The 20,386-nt window shown below is 56.0% G+C and overlaps 1 protein-coding gene across 7 annotated transcripts in view; it reads left to right on the forward strand.

Moving 5' to 3' along the window:
* Positions 1 to 20,386, forward strand: part of CRTC1 (CREB regulated transcription coactivator 1) — a 99,824-nt gene that overhangs the window by 58,861 nt on the left and 20,577 nt on the right. For 5 of the 7 annotated variants that reach the window (XM_030935578.1, XM_030935581.1, XM_030935582.1 and 2 more), the window contains exons 2-9: positions 484 to 600; positions 1,685 to 1,732; positions 3,390 to 3,527; positions 4,634 to 4,695; positions 8,283 to 8,377; positions 11,524 to 11,609; positions 18,105 to 18,145; positions 18,559 to 18,779. In XM_030935578.1, coding sequence (XP_030791438.1) covers positions 484 to 600; positions 1,685 to 1,732; positions 3,390 to 3,527; positions 4,634 to 4,695; positions 8,283 to 8,377; positions 11,524 to 11,609; positions 18,105 to 18,145; positions 18,559 to 18,779 — 808 coding nt within the window. The remainder of the gene's footprint in view (positions 1 to 483; positions 601 to 1,684; positions 1,733 to 3,389; positions 3,528 to 4,633; positions 4,696 to 8,282; positions 8,378 to 11,523; positions 11,610 to 18,104; positions 18,146 to 18,558; positions 18,780 to 20,386) is intronic. The other 2 variants (XM_030935579.1, XM_030935583.1) reach the window with 1 other exon arrangement.

Below are 20,386 nucleotides of genomic sequence, written 5' to 3' on the forward strand. Positions count from 1 at the left end.
GATCACAAGTCCCACCCTTTGAAGGCCATCACCACACTTCTGAGACAGCTCCCTCTGATTGAGGCCAGTGGAAAGCCGCCTGGCCTGCCAAGTCACAGCCTCTGGCCGTGATAAGAAATGGCTCCCCTGGGCTGGTGAGGGGCCTTCTTGGCAGGCTGCAGGCCCGCCAGTGCCTCTCTTGCTCATTCATTGACTGGCCGAGTCAGCGGCAAGGCAGCCAGCTCCCCAGGTTTGCAGCCATGGGTTTCCGCACGGTGCATTGCCCTGCCTGGGGAGCCGTCCCGGCACCTCGGGTTTCTGATTCTGCCATTTTTGGTGGAGGGACACCTGGTTTCCTTAAGCATCTGGGTCATGAGGTCCTGCAAACTTCTGCACTTATGCTGTCAATCCCACCACTTGGGTCTTTTTGTGCCTTTGGGGCTGGCACTCCAGGGTGAGTCTGGGAGGTGATGCCTCCTGCAGCTGCTGGCCTCTCTCTCGCAGCTCCAGCTCCAGAAATCCCAGTACCTGCAACTGGGCCCCAGCCGCGGCCAGTACTATGGCGGGTCCCTGCCCAACGTGAACCAGATTGGGAGTGGTACCATGGACCTGCCCTTCCAGGTGAGTGCCCCACCCCCTGGCCCTGCCCCCATGGTGGGGAGCTTCCCCCAGCCTCCCACCGGGGGCCAGACATTGAAGACAGCTGGGGTCACCAGACAGTTGCCGGAGCCCACCCAACCCTTGCCTTCTCCTTGTCTGCCCTGGAAACCGGAGGAAGCAGAGTGGCCCCGCCAGGGTGCACCAGGATCCCCCCCAACCCATTCCCCATCAGCAGACCCCGAGGCGAGCCCTCCATCTGGCTTCCAGCATTTCGGCAGCCGCTACACCTGTTGGCCGGCTGTGCGGCAGCGGGAACCGCTCGGGGCCGCTGGGGCTTGGCTCTGTCCTGCCTCACTAATCCACAAGCCCAGCAATTCTCAGAAGGAGGCCCGGCGGCCTGACCCCACTTGTCTGCAAACATTTCTTGGCAGAGGCCCACACAGCGCGGCTCCCGCAGGCCGCACAGCCGCCGTGCACAGCCTTATCGTAAACAGGAGATAAGGCCCACAGCGGCCCTCTTCCCTGTCCCTGGTCTGCGGGTGGAAATGGGGACGGGGTGGGGCCGAGGGAGCTGGCCTGTGAATCAGGGCCACCCCCAGGATGGTGTATGGGCTCTGCATGGACAGGCCCCCCTGGGGGTCACACCTACTCTGTGGCTGAGAAAACCACCTTGGACACAGCCGTGGCCACTGACAGGCCAGATGGAGCCCGAGCCCCTCCCGAGTCACCCACCAGCTCCACCCTCACCTGCACCGCTGCTGGACAGGGCAGGGATCCTTGGGCTGGCCCCATGGTGCACCTCCCCTGGCACACTGAGTGCGGGCCATCACTGATGCTGGGCCTGTTCATTGTCACAGCCCTTCCTGGCTGGGTTTTCTCCCCTGTCGCCCGTCTCTCCCCTTCCTGTTTCTCCTGTCCCCTCTTCCCTGGAAGACAGTCTCTCTCTGGGCACCTCCCAAGCTCAGCCTGAGCAGGGCCGAGGGGCACAGGACCCTGTTGGGTGTCTGTCGCCCGAGGCCCACAGCCTGGGGGGGTCCCACGCATCCCGCCTTCGGGGCCAGGCAAGGCAGCAGCGTCTCAAAGTCTCGGTTCTTTGCATTTTCAGCCCAGCGGATTTCTGGGGGAGGCCCTGGCAGCGGCTCCTGTCTCTCTGGTAAATGAGCCCCCAGGCTGAGGCCGCGGCGTCCCCGGCGCCAGCCTGCAAGACCCCGACCCATGTGCGGGCGCTGGGGATCCCTGAGCTCCCCAAGCGGCCGCCCCCGCAGCTCCCAGGGAGGTGGAGGTGTCCCGTCCGCCAAATGGAAATGGATCCACTCCGCACCCCCATCTCGGGAAGTGCGTATGGTCGCGTCGAGAGGCCCTGGGGACTCTTGGGGTCCATCTGGGGCAGATGCCACAGCCGTGCATCCCCATCTGGGGTCCAGCAGAGCAGAATCCAAGCATGTGCCCCAAAGCTGCATGGTCTGTCCCTGTATACATACACAAACACAAACACACACACACACACACACGTGTGCACGCATTTCCCAAACCAGGCCAGCAGGCGGGACGTGGTGAGCCAGGGCGTGGCCAGCCCCCGCTTCATTATGCCTCTGACTCTGCTTCGGCTGCCTCAGTTTCCCCTCTGGGCTTCAAGGCATCTCTGGAAGGAGATGAATGGCCCCTGTCCTCGGGGGCCTGTGTGCTGGACAGCATAGTTCACACCCTCATCGTCACAGGCCCATGTCTCCCATGCCCATAGCCTTTTGGGGGCAAGAGCCACAGAAAGACCCAAACCAGCAAAGTTCATGCTGGATCAAAGACAAACTTGGGGGTCCCCAGGGCTGGGGACAGCAGTCAGCCCTGAACTCTGGCCGAGGCTAGGACAAAGCAGTGATCCCAGCCATGGACAGGCTTCTGGAGGGGAGACTCACTTTAGTATCAGAGTCTCATTTTGCCTGGCTGCCCAGAGAAGGCATAAGGGCTCAGGGGCCAGATGGCCGGACCGGGGGATTGGCTGCATCCAGAGCTGGCAGGGCCTGCTGATCTCACCCCAGTCAGATGGCAAGTGGGGAACACAGGGTCAGGGCGGGCTCCTGGCAGCCCCGGGGGCATGAGGCCGGGCATGTAGCAGGGCCTGGGGAGGGCCGGCCCGGTGCCAGCCCCAGGTGCTGGGAGAAAGCCCCTTCCAGTCAAGCAGTGGGCCATGGCTCCGGAAAGTGCCTGTACTTGGCTCCGGTGGTGCCTGGAGTGCCTGGAGAAGGCTGCAGGGGAGGGCGTGTGGGGGCCGCGTCTCAATCAAGAGCAGCCCTGGGCTCCACAAGGAAGCCTCCCGGGAACTCGTGCTTGGCCAGGTGGGCCCCGGAACAGTCCTGGGCTGGAAGCCCCTGGGCCGTCTCTTGGCAGGCCCCTCCAGGGATGACGTAGGTGGGGGTAGGAGGCCGGCCAGGCCCGGAGAGAGAGGGTGGAGGCCTGTCTGCACCTGGTGAGGCTGGGGAGGAGGGCTGCCCAGGCCGGCTACACCCCTGGCACCCGGCGGGCGCTGGCCCCGAGCTTGTGCCGCTCTGCCTGGCCTGTGCATGCCAGCTGCACTGCACGCCCCTGTCACCCTGGCTCCCGGGACCCCGGCTCACACCCCCTCCCTGCCCCCCAGTGCTTGGAGAGCCGAGGAGCTGGGGCTGAAGGAAGAAGCCCATCCCAGGCTGTGGAGCACTGGCCGAGGGTGCTCCGGAGCAGGGGGCCCTGCGATCAGACTCTGGGGCCAGCGCTGGGGCCACAGCTGGTAACCATTGTTTGGGTTTCTCTCTCTCTGTTTCCATCTCCTCCCCCAGACCCCCTTCCAATCCTCGGGCCTGGACACCAGCCGGACCACCCGGCACCATGGGCTGGTGGACAGGGTGTACCGGGAGCGCGGCCGGCTCGGCTCCCCGCACCGCCGGCCCCTGTCAGTGGACAAACATGGACGGCAGATATCCTTTTCCCCAGAGGATGAGGGTGGGGGGCCAGGTTCTGTCGGTTCCCACAGGACCCCAAGTTTACCCAGCAGGTTCTGACAGGACTGCCTGCTTCCAGCTCTGGGGACAGAATCAGAGCAGCACCAACTGGGAGGCTTGATCTCAGGGCAGCCCGGGGGACTTCCTGGAGGAGGCTGTGCCGCAAGCCCTAGAGCCTTTGGCCAGACTTGGGGGCTCAGGGGGCACAGAGAACAGCTCCCAAGGCAGGAGTTGAGGAAGGTGATACCTGACCACAGAGGGCTTAGACACCTGGCGGCGCAGTGGGGCCAGGAAGGCCGTGAGCAGGGAGCCCACAGTCCGAGCTGTGAGCTGATGAGGCCTCTCCCGCGCGCTGCATGGAGGGCAGCCCAGCCAAGGCAATGGGGCTGAGGGGGTCTATGTGAGATCTGGACGCATCCAAGGGAGGCTCCATCTCTATAAGACAGGAGTAAAATTTGCCTCTGCAACTCGGTCAAACAGAGATCAGCCAGAGTCCCCCCTCCCCGCCACAACTCAGCCGCCCCTTGGTGCTCAGCCAGCCGGGCCCCGCAACACCAGAGTCTGAGCGGCCTCAGGTTGCTCCCGGGATCCCCCGGCTCTCCAGAACAGAGAAGCTTTTTCTCCGGTTCTCATTTCCGTGGGCTGGGGGAGCTCGACCAGCTGGGCCCCAGACCGAGCCCTTGGGCCTCGGGAGCCACCCCGTCAGCCCAGGATGGAGAGTCCAGACCGGGGTCAGCTGAACTCAGTCTCCCCAGTGCCCCCACGGGCCCCACTTTCACGGCCCAGAACCCCCTCCCTTGGAAGGGGTGCAGCCCGCACGTGTGCTCATGGAGCAGAGTGCTGAGTGCTAGGTGGACAGGGCCATATCCCTGGGGAGCCCCTGGAACGGGGGCTGCTTGTAGCCAGGCAGGAAAGGCCGCAGGAAACGCCCCCCGCCCCCCTCCCCGCCCTACTGGTCCCAGCTGTTTGCAGGCCCCAGGCTGAGCCCAACCAGCCAGCCAGGGGCAGGAAGCCCTGGCTGAGAGTGTGTTGATGGAGGCGGGGTCTCAGCCAGCGGCACTGCCCCCTTAACTCACGCTCACGCCGACAGCTGCCCCTATGGCACTGTGTACCTCTCGCCACCCGCGGACACCAGCTGGAGAAGGTCAGTGGCTGGAGCCCCCCCCCCCCCGCCCCCTTCTCATTGGAAATAAAACCAAACTGTCATCATGGTTACACGTGGAAAAGCAGGACAGTCGCTTAAAAAAATGACCAAACTAAGATGCATCCGGAAGTTTCTAGAAATTAGCCCTCACCCTGAAAGAAGTTTCAGCTTTGGGGGGGTCTTCTAACATTTCCCTTCCCCCCATTTAGACTTTAAAAAATAACAAAAGTAGGACCGGGCGTAGTGGCTCAGGCCCGTAATCCCAGCAGTTTGGGAGGCCGAGGCAGGCGGATCACTTGAGGTCAGGAGTTCAAGCCTAGCCTGGCCAACATGGTGAAACCCCATCTCTAATAAAAATACAAAAATTCGCCAGCGTGGTGGCGTGTGCCTATAATCTCAGCCACTCAGGAGGCTGAGGCAGGATAATCGCTTGAACCCGGGAGGTGGAGGTTGTACTGAGCCAAGATTGAGCCACTGCACTCCAGCCTGGGCAACAGAGTGAGACTCCATTGCAAGAAAGAAAAAAAGTGGGACGATACCACATATTCAGCACTGTAGCTTGCTCTTTCCTACTTAATGCTGTATTCGGAGAAGGTAGCCATGTTACTCAACAGCCACTGAAAATGTGATGATAAATTTTTTTTTTTTTTTGAGATAGTCTCGCTCTGTCACCCAGGCTGGAGTGCAGTGGCGGTATCTCAGCTCACTGCAAGCTCCGCCTCCCAGGTTCACGCCATTCTCCCACCTCAGCCTCCTGAGTAGCTGAGACTACAGGCGCCCACCACCACGCCCGGCTAATTTTGTTTTTGTATTTTCAGTAGAGACAAAGTTTCACCGTGTTAGCCAGGATGGTCTTAATCTCCTGACCTTGTTATGCGCCCGCCTCAGCCTCCCAAAGTGCTGGGATTACAGGCGTAAGCCACTGCGCTGGGCCGATAAAATTATATTAATACATTTAGGATGGAAGATGAGGAAAATACAGGCCAGGCACAGTGGCTCACGTGTGCCTGTAATCCCAGCACTTTTGGAGACCAACGCAGGTAATCACTTGCGCCCACAAGTTCAAGACCAGCCTGATCCCATCTCTATGAAAAATGAGAGAATTAGCCAGATGTGTGTGTGCCTGTATTCCCAGCTACTTGGGAGGCTGAGGTGGGAGAATCGCTTGAGCTCAGGAGGTCAAGGCTGCAGTGAGCTGTGATCATGCCACTGCAGTCCAGCCTGGGCCACAGAGTGAGACCCTGTCTCAAAGGCCTAAAATAACAATAATATAGTTAATATAAAAACATACAATAATATAGATTATGGTTGCACAACATGAATTTACTTAATGTCACAGAACTGTACACTCAAAAACAGTTAAAACTATACATATATACACATACATATATACACAAACGTGTGTATGTGTGTATATATATAATTTTTTTTTGAGACATGGTCACACTCTTATTACTGAGGCTGGAGTGCAATGACATGATCACAGCTGAGTGCAGCCTTGACTTCCCAGACTCAATCGTCCCACCGCTGCTTCTAGCTAATTTTTTTTTTTTTTTTTTTTTTTTGCAGAGACAAGGTCGCGTCACGTTACCCAGGCTGGTCTCAAACTCGTGGGCCCAAGTGATCCACCCGCCTCGGCCTCCCAAAGTGCTGGGATTACAGGACATGAACCACTGTGCCTGGCTGTTATATATATTTTACTGCAATAGAAAAAATATATAGCCAGGCACAGTGGCTCATGCCTGTAATCCCAGCACTTTGGGAGGCCGAGGCAGATGGATCACTAGAGCTTGGGAGGTTGAGGCTGCAGTGAGCCATGATGGTGCCACTGTACTCCAGCCTGGGGGGCAGAGTGAGACCCTGTCTCAAAAAAAAAAAAAAAAAACCGTATACATACATACATACACACGCGCACACACCACACATACACACACACACATATGCAGGTTAAGTAAGAGAAGAAAAGTAAGCTGTTCAAAATATATATGTATATATATACAATATATAATATACTATATATATATATATATATATTTTTTTTTTTTGAGATGGAGTCTCGCTGTGTCGCCCAGGCTGGAGTGCAGTGGCCGGATCTCAGCTCACTGCAAGCTCTGCCTCCCGGGTTCACACCATTCTCCTGCCTCAGCCTCCCGTGTAGCTGGGACCACAGCGCCCGCCACCACGCCCGGCTAATTTTTTTTTTGTATTTTTAGTAGAGACGGGGTTTCACCATGTTAGCCAGGATGGTCTCGATCTCCTGACCTCATGATCCACCTGTCTCGGCCTCCCAAAGTGCTGGGATTACAGGCGTGAGCCACTGCGCCCGGCCTACAATATTAAATTCTCACCAAGTCCATATCGTAAGTCAGGCCCTGTTCCCACCATGACATTCATTAACTTCTATAAAATGAATGGAGCTGGCCGGGTGCGGTGGCTCAAGCCTGTAATCCCAGCACTTTGGGAGGCCGAGACGGGCGGATCACAAGGTCAGGAGATCGAGACTATCCTGGCTAACATGGTGAAACCCCGTCTCTACTAAAAAATACAAAAAACTAGCCAGGCGAGGTGGCGGGCGCCTGTAGTCCCAGCTACTCATGAGGCTGAAGCAGGAGAATGGCGTGAACCCAGGAGGTGGAGCTTGCAGTGAGCTGAGATCCAGCCACTGCACTCCAGCCTGGGTGACAGAGCAAGACTCCGTCTCAAAAAAAAAAAAAAAAACGAATGGAGCTTTATGGAATGGGCACTGTGTTCATCTCCATTTTAGACATGAGGAAATTGAACACAGGTCAGAACAGTTGCTCAGAGACACACAGCTGGTAGTGGCTGTACCCATATTTTGCTGGGCAGCCAGAGAGGCTTTCTGGGGACCCAGTCTTGAGGCACCTGCAGCCAGGAGCAGGTTGGGTTGCCTTGTGCCTTCTCCCCATCAGTTCCCAGAGGGAAATGGGGTCCCTGGAAGCAGAGGGAAAAGCATCTCCTGGGCTGGTTGAAGCAAGACCTCCTGCCTCAGGTTGGCTTCCCAATCATGGGGGCCTCTAAGTGACTTCATTCCTTCTGGGGCCTTCTCCAAGCCTCTTACGCCTGTCACACTGTGTGTGACACTGAGCATCCCAGAGGGCAGTCACCCGATTGTGTTTGTCACCAAGAGGGGACCTGGTAACAGGTCTCCAGCCCAGCCTCATACCCCAAGGCTGGGCACCTGTGGGGCTCCTTCTTTGGGAGGTTTCGGCAGGAGGGCACCATTCTTTCCCCAAAGCCAAGAAGCCTTGCTTTATTGTCCAGGCTGGTCTTGAACTCCTGGGCTCAAATGATCCTCTCACCTCCGCCTCCTGAGTCGCTGGGACCACAGGCGTGCGCCACCTCGTCCGACTCCTTTTTGTTTTTCATGGGCTTTGCAGATGAACACCACAGTCACTCTGGTGCCTCTTTTTAGAATGAGGTCCTGAGAGCTTTGCTCAGGTGCAGCAGCTCACAAAAATGACCCACAGCTGCCACCCTGTTCATCCTGCATGTCCCGGCTGAGATCAGGACTGTCGCATTGTCTGCCTTGGGCTCAGGCTCATTGTCTCTTCCTCCCTCCCTACCAGGACCAATTCTGACTCCGCCCTGCACCAGAGCACGATGACGCCCACGCAGCCAGAATCCTTTACCAGTGGGTCCCAGGACGTGCACCAGAAAAGAGGTATGAACAGGGGACTCGGGTGTCTCTGCTGGGGTGAGGCAAGTCCAGCAGGTAACCCCTTTTCTCCAGGAGGTTACAAGCTTGTGGGCAGATGGCCCTTCAAAGGAAGACTCAGACCATGCTGAGGGATCAGGGGAGGGGATCGGAAACTTTAAGAGGTGGTGCTACCTAAGTTGGGTTTTGAAGAGTGCATAGGAGTTTTCTAGGCAGAGAAAACAACCCTGCAGGCGAACGTTGGCTCCCATTCCTGGATTGAGGGTATGGCCATGAAGTCTGGGTGCTGCACAGGTGCTTCTTTCAAATGTAGCGGCTGCAAGCCCATGCAAAGGGAGCATTTGTCTGCTCACGATAGAGCAGGCCAGGGGTCGACCTTCAGCCGCAGGTTCAGCTCCTTCCATGGCTTCCAGCTGGACTGTTTCCTGGCTCTGCTGCTGAGAACTCTCCTCACCTGCAGCCCCTGGGCCCATCCTAGCTATAGCGTGTGAGAAAGAGGCCATCTCTTCCCAACTCTTGGCCAGAGTGTCGCCTCCAGCTGAGCCATGCACACCCCTGTGGCGGGGGCAGATCTGTACCCAGGTCCTTGGCTCCGATTTGAAGCTGGGCGTGGAGGCGGCACCCTGGGAACGTTCAAGGAGGGCATATGCTGTCTTAAAAACTGGGGCGGTGCCATCAGAGGGGGGAGCGTGGAGGCTGTGAGGCCAGCCCCAGGGAACCTGCTGCGGCCCAAGGTGCTGAAGCCAGGGAGTTGCACATGCTTAGGGCTCACATACCTATGCTTGTATCGCTGTGATTCACTGAGTGGGTGGTTAACATGCAAGGGAGATTCTGCTGATAGGAGGAGGAGGAGGACTGTTGGCCAAAACCTCACTCTGGGGTTCCGGCTCAGCGTGCAGCAGAGACGGGAGGGAGAAGAGAATGTCTCCATAATGAAAATGAGGCTTCTGGAACACCCAGGGGTACTGAGGACAGCATAGTGCCTGGGGCTTCCCTGCTGTTCCTAATGAGTGGGCTGTTCTGAGGCTGCTGCTTCCTTATCCTACTAGGTCCCCACAAACACAGGACATCCGAGGGGTGGGCACCAGGATGTCACCATCCCCTGGGACACTGTAACCCGGGAAAGGAGCTGTGATGTGGGACCTCTGGTGGCCTTAGAGTGGGGGCTTGGTGGGGACACATCGTCTATCCCCACTCTCCCAGGAGGGCCTGAGGTGGTGACAGGACTGGGGTTGGCCTGGCTGCCTCCTCGCAGCCTGGCTTTGAACAAGGAAGGGTTGGCCTATCTGGCTGTGCTCATCATTGGTCTCCCAGTTACAAGTAAAAAAAAAGAAATGTGCAACAGGCATAAAGAAAATGGGGAAATGGGCTGGGTGTGGTGGCTTGCGCCTGTAATTCCAGCACTTTGGGAGGCTGAGGCGGGCGGATCACGAGGTCAGGAGATCGAGACCATCCTGGCTAACACGGTGAAACCCGTCTCTACTAAAAATACAAAAAATTAACCAGGCGTGGTGGCGGGTGCCTGTAGTCCCAGCTACTCTGGAGGTTGAGGCAGAAAAATGGTGTGAACCCGGAAGGTGGAGCTTGCAGTGAGCTGAGATCGCGCCACCGCACTCCAACCTGGGCAACAGAGCGAGACTTCATCTCAAAACAAAACAAACAAAATTAGCTAGGCGTAGTGGCACACGCCTTTAGTCTGAGGCTGGGGCAAGAGAATCTCTTGAACCCGGTAGGGGCAGGTTGCAGTGAGCCAAGGTGCCACTGCACTCCAGCCTGGGTGGGAGAGCAAGACTGTCTCAAAAAAACAAAAAAAAAAAAGAAAGAAAAATATACACACAAGCTAGGCAGCTGCTTTTGGGAGAGATTCTTGGCTGTTCTCTGCAGCCTGAGGCCTCTGAGGCCCATGCTGGTTCAGCGTCCTCTGTGGGAAGCAGAATCCACACATCCTCAGGCTCCAGAGCTGCTGTTTTATATTATTTTATTTTAGAGACAGGGTCTTGCTCTGTCACACAGGCTGGAGCGCCGTGGCACGATCACAACTCACTGCAGCCTCCACCTGTCGGGCTCAAGCAATCTCTCCACCTCAGCCTCTTTTGTAGCTGGGACTACAGGCGCGCACCACCACACCCAGCCAACTTTCTTATTTTTTGTTGAGATGAGGTCTCACCATGTTGCCCAGGGCGGCCTCAAACTCCTGAGTTCAAGTAATCTGCCTGCCTTGGCTTCCCAAAGTACTGTAATTACAGGTGTGAGCACCTGTGTGCCCAGCCTTATTTCTCTTTGTCTGTCTTTCTTTTTTTTTTTATTTTGAAATAGAGTTTCACTCTGTCACCCAGGCTAGAGTACAATGTCATGATCTCAGCTCACTGCAACCTCTGTCTCCCTCGTTCAAGCGATTCTCCTGCCTCAGCCTCCTGAGTAGCTGGGATTATGAGTCCCCACCACCATGCTTGGCTAATTTTTGTATTTTTAGTAGAGATGGGATTTCGCCAGGTTTGCCGGCTGGTCTTGAACTCCTGACACCAGGCGATCTGCCCACCTCAGCCTCCCAAAGTGCTGGGATTACAAGTGTGAGCCGCCGCGCCTGATCTATTTTTTCTTAAGTCACAGATTCTCTGACTTATTTAAAGTTGATTGGCTGGGCACCGTGGCTCACGCCTATAATTGCAGCACTTTGGGAGGCCAAGGCGGGCGCATCACGAGGTCAGGAGATCGAGACCATCCTGGCTAACACGGTGAAACCCCATCTCTACAAAAAATACAAAAAAAAAAAAAAAAAAAAAAATAGCCGGGCGTGGTGGCAGGCACCTGTAGTCCCAGCTAGTCGGGAGGCTGAGGCAGGAGAATGGCTTGAACCCGGGAGATGGAGCGTCCAGTGAGCTGAGATTGCGCCACTGCACTCCAGCCTGGGCAACAGAGCGAGACTCTGTCTCAAAAAATAAATAAAATAAATAAATAAATAAAGTTGTTGATGTTTGTCATTAAGCCCTTTTTTGTGGTTTTAGTACAGTCCACAGAAGTTCCTGTTAGGACAGTTGCAGTCTTACCGTGGCTGTGACTCTGTGTGTCAGGGACGTGTCCTCCTGGTGCCACCATGCGGCTGCAAAGAAATTTCTTCTCTGATTCTTCTTCTCACCCTCCCACCTCCCCAGTCTTACTGTTAACAGTCCCAGGAATGGAAGAGACCACATCAGAGGCAGACAAAAACCTTTCCAAGCAAGCATGGGACACCAAGAAGGTAAGAGCCTGTGAGCTTTCAAAAACTTTTTTTCTTCTTTCTCTTCTCAAGCATCACCCAGGCAAAGGTGACAAAATGGCAGGTTGGGGTGGCTTCACCTTCCCGAGATAGGGAACCTCACTTCGATTTTTCCATCTTCAAATTCAGAGAATCTGTTAGATCTGTTGATCACTAACGGCAGGCCTTATCCAACAGGCCGGAACTGCATGAAGAATTACAGCCCAGGCCGGGCGTGGTGGCTCACACTTGTAATCCCAGTACTTTGGGAGGCCGAGACAGGCGGATTGCCTGAGGTCAGGAGTTTGAGACCAGCCTGGCCAACATGGTGAAACCCTGTCTCTACTAAAAATACAAAAAATTATGGCCAGACGTGGTGGTTCACGCCTGTAATCCCAGCACTTTAGGAGGCTGAGGCGGGCGGATCATGAGGTCAGGAGATCGAGACCATCCTAGCTAACATCGTGAAACCCCATCTCTACTAAAAATACAAAAAAATTAGCCAGGCGTGGTGGCAGGCGCCTGTAGTCCCAGCTACTCGGGAGGCTGAGGCAAGAGAATGGCTTGAACCCAGGAGGCAGAGCTTGCAGTGAGCCAAGATGGTGCCACTGGACTCCAACCTGGGCAACAGAGTGAGATTCCATCTCAAAAAAAAAAAGAAAACTTAGCTGGGTGTGGTAGTGCACACTTGTAATTCCAGCTACTTGGAAGACTGAGGTGGGAGAATCGCTTGAACCCAGGAGGCAGAGGTTGCACTGAGCCGAGACTGTGCCATTGCACTCCAGCCTGGGCAACAGAGCGAGACTCCGTCTCAAAAAAAAAAAAAAAGAAAGAAAACCCATTGCTGGTCAAGTTGCAGCGAAAAGGACAGCAATGCAAATTACCCCTCCCCTATGGGAAAGTGATGGACCAGCCTGTGCTAAAATCCTTTCAAAAGGGTTTGCTCCAGGCTGGACATGGCTCACACCTATCATCCCAGCACTTTGGGAGGCCGAGGTGGGAGGATTACTTGAGCTCGGGAGTTCGGGAGCAACCTGGACAACAAAGTGAGACCCTGCCTCTACAAAAAATGAGCCAGGTGTGGTGATTTGCACCTGTACTCTGAGCTATTTGGGAGGCTGAGGCGGGAGTATCGATTGAGCTCAGGAGATCAAGGCTGCAGTAAGCTATGACTGTGCCATTGCACTCCACCCTAAACAATAGAGCAAGACCCCTTCTGTCCGGGGAAAAAAAAAAGTATTTGCTCCAACAATTTCTTCTTCAGGAATTCGATAATTGAGAGCTGAGGAACAAGTAGGGAGCGATGTGTTTAAAGGTATTTTCCAGAGCTTTTGCAATAAACTAGAAACAGCCTGCACATTTCAGGAGTGAGGGATTTATTGAGGAAATTGTCTTCAGTCCCTCGAGGAGATGGGATTTTGAAGAAATTTTAAAATCATGAGAGACACTCCTGATACTATTGTCATGTGGACAGAATAGGATAAGAATATTGGAAAAGGCATAAAACACGCAGAGATGTAGGTGCGCAGATACCAGCAGGCAGACCTGACTGAGGGGCGTCTCACAAGGTTTGTGCATCCTCTGTCCTGGTGAGTGTGGGTGGTGCCGTCAGCCCTTTATATCCATCTGTGTATTTCTTTTTCTTTTCTTTTTCTTTTTAAATTTTGTTATATTTATTTTAATTAATTATTTTTTTAAATTTATTTATTGAGAAAGAGTCTTGCTCTGTCACCCAGGCTGGAGTGCAATGGTGTGATCTCAGCTCACTGCAACCTCCGCCTCCCGGGTTCAAGCGATTCTCCTGCCTCACCCTCCCAAGTAGCTGGGCTCACAGGCGTGCGCCACCACACCTGGCTAATTTTTGTATTTTTGGTAGAGACAGGGTTTCACCATGTTGGCCAGACTGGTCTCAAACTCCTCAAGTGATCCACCTGCCTCAGCCTCCCAAAGTGCTGGGATGACAGGCTCTTTTTCTTTTTTTAGAAATAGGGTCTCTCTTATACCTAGGCAAGAGTGCAGTGGTGCCACCCTAGCTCACTGCAGCCTTGGAGTCCTGGGTTCAAACAGTCCTCTGCCTCAGCTTCCAGAGTAGCTGGGACTGCAGGCGCATACTACCATGCCTGACAAATTTTTGTATTTTTTGTTTTTTTGAGGCAGGATCTTGCTCTGTTGCCCAGGCTGGAGTGCAGTGGCGGGAACACAGCTCACTGCAGCCTCAACCTCCTGGGCTCCAACAGTCCTCCTGCCTCAGCCTCCTGTGATGCTGGGACTACTGGAGTGTGCCACCAAACCTAGCTTTTTTTTTTTTTTTTAAGAGGGAGTTTCACTCTTTCACCCAGGCTGAAATGCAATGGCACAATCTGGGCTCACTGCAACCTCCGCCCCCCAGGTTCAAGTGATTCTTCTGCCTCAGCCTCCCGAGTAGCTGGGGTTACAGGCGTGAGCTACCATGCCCGGCCAATTTTTAAATCGTTTATAGAGACAGGGGCTCACTTCATTGCACAGGCTGGTCTCGAACTCCTGGGCTCAAGCAGTCCTCCGCCTCAGCCTCTCAAAGTGCTGGGGTTACAGGCATGAGCCACCTCGCCTGGCCTATTTTTAATTTTTGTTAAAGAGTGGGGTCTCACTGTGTTGCCCAGGCTAGCCTCAAACTCCTGGGGTCTGTCTCTATGTTTCAGTTTGGCACAAGAAGTCACTGGGATTTCCACACTTGTGGGAAAAAACTTTAAAAAAGAACTCTTGGCCGGGTGTGGTGGTCACGCCTGTAATCCCAGCACTTTGGGAGGCCGAGACGGGTGGATCACAAGGTCAGGAGATCGAGACCATCCTGGCTAACACAGTGAAACTCCGTCTCTACTAAAAATACAAAAAAAAATTAGCTGGGCGTGGTGGCGGGCGCCGGTAGTCCCAGCTACTTGGGAGGCTAAGGCAGGAGAATGGCATGAACCCGGGAGACGGAGCTTGCATTGAGCCGAGATCGCGCCACTACACTTCAGCCTAGGCCACAGAACAAGACTTGGTCTCAAAAAAAAAAAAAGAACTCTAGGCCAGGTGCAGTGGCTTACACCTGTAATCCCAGCACTTTGGGAGGCCGAGGCTGGTGGATCACCTGAGGTCAGGAGTTTGACACCAGCCTGGACAACATGGTGAAGTCCCGTCTCTATTAAATACAAAAAATTACCCGGGCGTGGTGGCTACATGCCTGTAATCCCAGCTACTTGGGAGGTTAGGGCAGGAGAATCGCTTGCACCGGGAGGTGGAGGTTGCAGTGAGCCAAGACTGCGCCACTGCACTCCAGCCTGGGTACCAAGAGCAAAAACTCCATCTCAAAAAAAACTCTGGGCTAGACACAGTGGCTCATGCCTGTAATCCCAGCACTTCAGGAGGCTGAGGTGGGAGAATTGCTTGAGCCCAAGGGTTTGAGACCAGCCGGGGCAACATACTGAGACCTGGTCTCTACAAAACATTTTAAAACAGTTAGCTAGTGTGATATGTGTGTGTGCCTGCTACTTGGAAGGCAGGAGGATCACTTGAGCCCAGGAGCCCAGAGTTCGAGTCCAGCCTGGGCAACAGAGCAAGACCCTATTTCTAAAAAAAAAAAAAAAATTCTAACAGCAAACAAAACTAGAAAACAAATGTCCAGCAGCAGAGAGGTGGGTAAGTAGGCCACGGTCCATCCACACAGCTGGATGTTCTGCCATTACTCAGGAAAAGGAAGATGGCGACAGTCACCTTGCAGAGGGGAGACACACCCCTGATGGTGGAGTGGGGTGGTGGGTGAATTTTTGATACTGCTCAGAAATCCATTAATGTCTCCATAATGTTGGTGGAATGCTTTTCAAAGTATTCTTGAGAACGTGATCGCCAGTGTGCTTTGCAGAAATCCGGTAATGAAGCAAATGTTTACTCTCAGAATGAAGGAGGCTCTGGCCAAGTAGAAACGCGTTCAGCCGGCGTTCCCCGCAGAGGCTTAACGCCCGCCGGTCGCACGCCACCCCTCGGGCGCCCCAGTGGCTGCGGATTGGGCATTGCCCCCTCACGGTGTGTGCACTTTGAGGCCAGCTCCACCCTCTGCCAGCGCGTTCGCCTTTTTCATCTGATAATCCTGAAAGAACTCAGCCAGAAGTGTTTGCCCCAGGGCCCCAGGGGCGGAAACGTGTCACACTGGGAGGCCTCATCCATGGCCAGGGTTCTGTCTGGTCATGCCTGCCGAGAGCAGAAGACGGTCCTGCCTTTGTCCTTGAACAGGAGTCTCGGGGGCCCCTACCTGGAGCCTGTAGTTCCCCAGGGCCTGCAGTGATCCCATTGTCTTGGCTGGTGTTAGTACCCCCAACTCACAGGGGAGGAAACACTGGTTCTCCGGAAAGGTTTTCCTGGGCACCCCCTCCACAGGACCCACTCACCGGACTCTGTGGGTGAGCAGTGGGGGTTCGGAGGCTGCCTTGCTACCCTACTGTGTCCTCACAGCCAGATCCGGACCCCACCCTGCCTCAGAAGCCCTCGGAGGTACCTGGCAGATCTTTCTGCTGGGATTATGATTTTCTTTCCCATTGCCGTGGAAGTCCACACCTCAGGCCGGGTGCTGTGGCTCACGCCTGTAATCCCAGCACTTTGGGAGGCCGAGGCAGGAGGATCGCTGGAGCCCAGGAGTTTGAGGCCAGCCTGGGCAACACGGTGAGGCCTCATCTCTAAAAAAAATTTAAAAATAAAAATTAGTCTGGGCACGGTGGCTCACACCTGTAATTCCAGCACTTTGGGAGGCCAAGGCAGGCAGATCATGAGGTCAGGAAATCGAGACCATCCTGGCTAACAGTGAAACCCGTCTCTACTAAAAATGCAAAAAAATTAGCCAGGTGTGGTGGTGCGCATCTGTAATCCCAGCTACTCGGGAGGCTGAAGCAGGAGAATGGTGTGAACCTGGGAGGTGGAGCTTGCAGTGAGCTGAGATTGTGCCACTGCACTCCAGCCTGGACGACAGAGCAAGACCCCGTCTCAAAAAACAAATTAAAAATTAAAATTAAAATTAAACGTTTTTTAAAAAGGCAGAGGAGGCTGGGCACGGTGGCTTATGCCGGTAATCCCAGCATTCTGGGAGGCCGAGGCGGGCAGATCACGAGGTCAGGAGATCAAGACCATCCTGGCTAACACGGTGAAACCCCATCTCTACTAAAAATACAAAACTTAGCCAGGCTTGGTGGCGGGCGCCTGTAGTCCCAGCTACTCGGGAGGCTGAGGCAGGAGAATGGCGTGAACCCGGGAGGCGGAGCTTGCAGTGAGCCGAGATCCCACCACTGCACTCCAGCCTGGGCGACAGAGCGAGACTCCATCTCTGAAAAAAAAAAAAAAAAAATGGGAGGAGCCCTTCCCAAGACTCTGAACTTCAAAGGCTCTGTGGGCCACAGTCCAAGAAGAGCCCATTGTGGGTCCTTTCCGTATACCACATCCCGAAAGTGTCCTGACAGTGCTCCGCAGCCAAGCAGAAAAACCAGTGTCGTGCTGAGGACTACCCAAGCCCTAGTCACTGGGGATGAGTGTGGCTGCCCGCAGAGCAGAGGGACATCTCGGGACTCTCAGGAAGTAGCAGACCCTGAGGGTCCCCGGGGAAATCATATGTCTAGGTCTTGCTGCAAAGCTGGTCAGCCCCAAGACAGGGGCAGTGACCTCTGAACTGAGTTTAGGGCATCAGGTCCAAGCCTCTTGGGGCTCCCTGACTCAGTTCTTCCCTCCTTTGGGCCTTGGGCTTGATTCACTCCCTGGAGACTGGTGGCTGCTCATAAACTTGCCCGGTGGGCACTGGACAGAGGGAACTCCTGCCCCCAGCATCCCTGCCACCATGATCTGGGAAAGGCATGGATGATTTGGGACGGCTCTAGGGACACTTAGCCTCGGGTACCAGGGCTTATGGCGGCCAGCTCAGCAGAGGCCCCTCTGCTGAGCTGGCCGCTGACTGCTGTGGTACAGCCTTGGGAGTGTCAAGAGGCACAAAATCTAAAAAGCAGCCGGCGCAGTGCAGTGATGTGTGCCTATGGTCCCAGCCACTCGGGAGGCTGAGGCAGGAAGATCACTTGAGCTCAGGAGGTTGAGGCTGCGGTGAGCTGTGATCACACCACTGCTCTCTAGCCTGGGTGACAAAGTGAGATCCTGTCTCTATGAAATAAAATACAAATTGAAAAAGATCCACATACCATATTCTCTCCAGGCTCCTTCTCTGAAAAGAGACTGCCCATTGAGGGCAGGGGCAGGGGGAGGGAACCCATAGGGAAACCCTCTCTGTGCAACGCTTGGCTTCACCCTGGGCATGTCTGGGGCCCGCCCCTCCACCCTGGGGGGTGCCCCTGTCCTCCATCTGCGCGGCTCTGTGGACCCAACAAGCTTGGTTCCCATGGTGCATCCCTGGGCTTTGTGGGAATATCAGCCGTTTCAAGGAGGCCCAGTGCCCAGGAGGAGGGCCCCACAGGGCGTGTCCCAGGGCTCAGGCTCTGCTGTCTTCTCTTTCAGACGGGGTCCAGGCCCAAGTCCTGTGAGGTCCCCGGAATCAAGTAAGTCTCCACAGGGCCCCCCACTGCACACCGCAGCTGCTGTGCTGCTCCATCCATCCTGGGACATTCTGTCCACTCTCTTGAGGTTGCAAGTCCCTGCAAGAGGGACACCATGTGACCGGAGGCCAGTGACAGAGCCCCCGCATGCCCACCCCTCAGGCACCTCATTTCCAGGGATGATACCCTCTCCTGGGTTCAGGGAAGTCGTTGCCCCCGGGCTCCCACTGTCCCCACTGGGTGACAGGCTGCTTTCCAAGGTCCCAGCCAGGTGCCAGCCGACAGTGGTTTCCCAAGCACACGGCACTGGATGGGGGGTGCCCTTTTGCACCGCTGATTTTCTCCCGCCAGCCCCCTGCCCCCCGACCAGCCCCGCCGCATAAGCTCACTCCTGCCTCCCTCTGGCCTTTCCCCAGCATCTTCCCATCCGCCGACCAGGAAAACACTACAGCCCTGATCCCCGCCACCCACAACACAGGGGGCTCCCTGCCCGACCTGACCAACATCCACTTCCCTTCCCCGCTCCCGACCCCACTGGACCCCGAGGAGCCCACCTTCCCTGCACTGAGCAGCTCCAGCAGCACTGGCAACCTCGCAGCCAACCTGACGCACCTGGGCATCGGTGGCACCGGCCAGGGTAAGGCAGGGACACTCCGCCATCGGACAGAGCACCAGCTCGTGGAGACAACACGGGCATCTGCAGGATGACTTGGCAGGGTCCTGTCCCAAACACCAGGGCATAGGGGAGAGGGCTGGGGGGGTGGCCAACAGGCTGACCCAGTGGACACAGGCATCCCAGGTAGGGGTGAGGCCTGAGTTCAGGCCTGGTAGAAAGGAGCGTGTGGTGCCCCCAGACACCAGACAGTGGGTTTGAGGGTGTGGTGGTGCTTTGGGGAGTCCAGGAGGGGAGTCCTGGGGGTTTTAACCCAGGTGGGGTGGGCTAGGCCTTCCCTCCGCCCCTCCTTGCCCCCAGCCCCTCATTGGGGGGTGGGATCAGGCCCGACCTGCTTCCTCCACCTGACATCTGACAGCGGCCACCTGCTTGTCACACCCCAGTCTCCCCACTCCCACCCCTGTCTCCAGCTCCACACTCCTTTCTTCCTCAGCCACATCCACAGGGGCATCGCACAGGCCCCTCACCTGTCCCAATAGCTCCTGGCACTGCTGCTGCCCTGCTTCCCCCGGGATCCCCCTTCTGTGGCTGCACTGATTGCAGAGGTGTCCCCCCAACTCCTCTGTCCTTTCCCAGACCTGGACCTGGCCCCTCTCCCCAGGCCCCCAACCGCCTCTCCATCCAGAACAGCCATCACCATGGCTTCCTCTGCTTGGGACCTTGCACGGCCCCTGGCTCCCTTTCAGTGAAAGCCTGAGGCCTCCAGGGCCTGGGATGTCCACCTTGGCCCACCCTCCACCCTCTGACCTTAGCCCCAGCCCCACCTCAGGGCCTCTCTGCACATGTAGTTCTTCCCCTCCAGGCGGCCGCAGGCCTCCCTCCCTCCCCTGCCCTGCCCCGCTCAGAGCTAGTCCCTTTGGCAAGGCCATTCCAGCCCTGGCCTCTCCTGCCACATTGCTTTCCTGCACCCCTGCCCTGGCCCACGTTGCTGCTCCCTCCTTAGCTGTTGCCTGTGTCCCCCATTGGCTGTGCAGTGTGTGACCTGCATCCCGGAGGTGGCAGGCACCTGGCTTCTAAGGAAGAGAAATGGCATGGTCCCAACTAGCCCCAGGGGGTGGGACAGGCTGGGGGATGCACTGGGGGTGGGGGTAACACACGCCACCTCGCTGTGCTCTGTCCTGCCCCAGAGCTGCAGAATGAACCGGCCCCGGCCCAGTCCACAGCCCATCCTGCCTCTGCCCCAGGCTGGGAAGGCAGCACCAGGCAGGGCTTTCCATGAGACAGTCACATGCTTACATTTGTAACTGGCAGAGTCCCCCTGGCTACCCTCGAAGAAGGAGCTGTTGGGAGGGGTGGCCGCTGGAGCAGGACAGCACCCCAATCAGGGGCTCTGCTGGGAGACTCCAGGGTGAAATTGGCCAACCTGGGAGCCGGGTTGATGCAGGGAGTGAAGGAGAGGGAGGAGCCTGGAGGCACTCTTGGCTTTGGTGCCAGCAGGGCCAGGGGCAGGCAAGGGGTGTGGAGGGTGCCGTGAATGTTCATGGGTATTTTGGAGGAGGGCATGGGGACCAGAACAGTGAAGAGGGGACAGGGCCCCAGACCGAACGCATCAAGGCTGTGTTCTGACTCCC

Source organism: Rhinopithecus roxellana, chromosome 8 (genome assembly GCF_007565055.1).
Source record: "Rhinopithecus roxellana isolate Shanxi Qingling chromosome 8, ASM756505v1, whole genome shotgun sequence".
Classification (NCBI taxonomy): Eukaryota; Metazoa; Chordata; class Mammalia; order Primates; family Cercopithecidae; genus Rhinopithecus; species Rhinopithecus roxellana.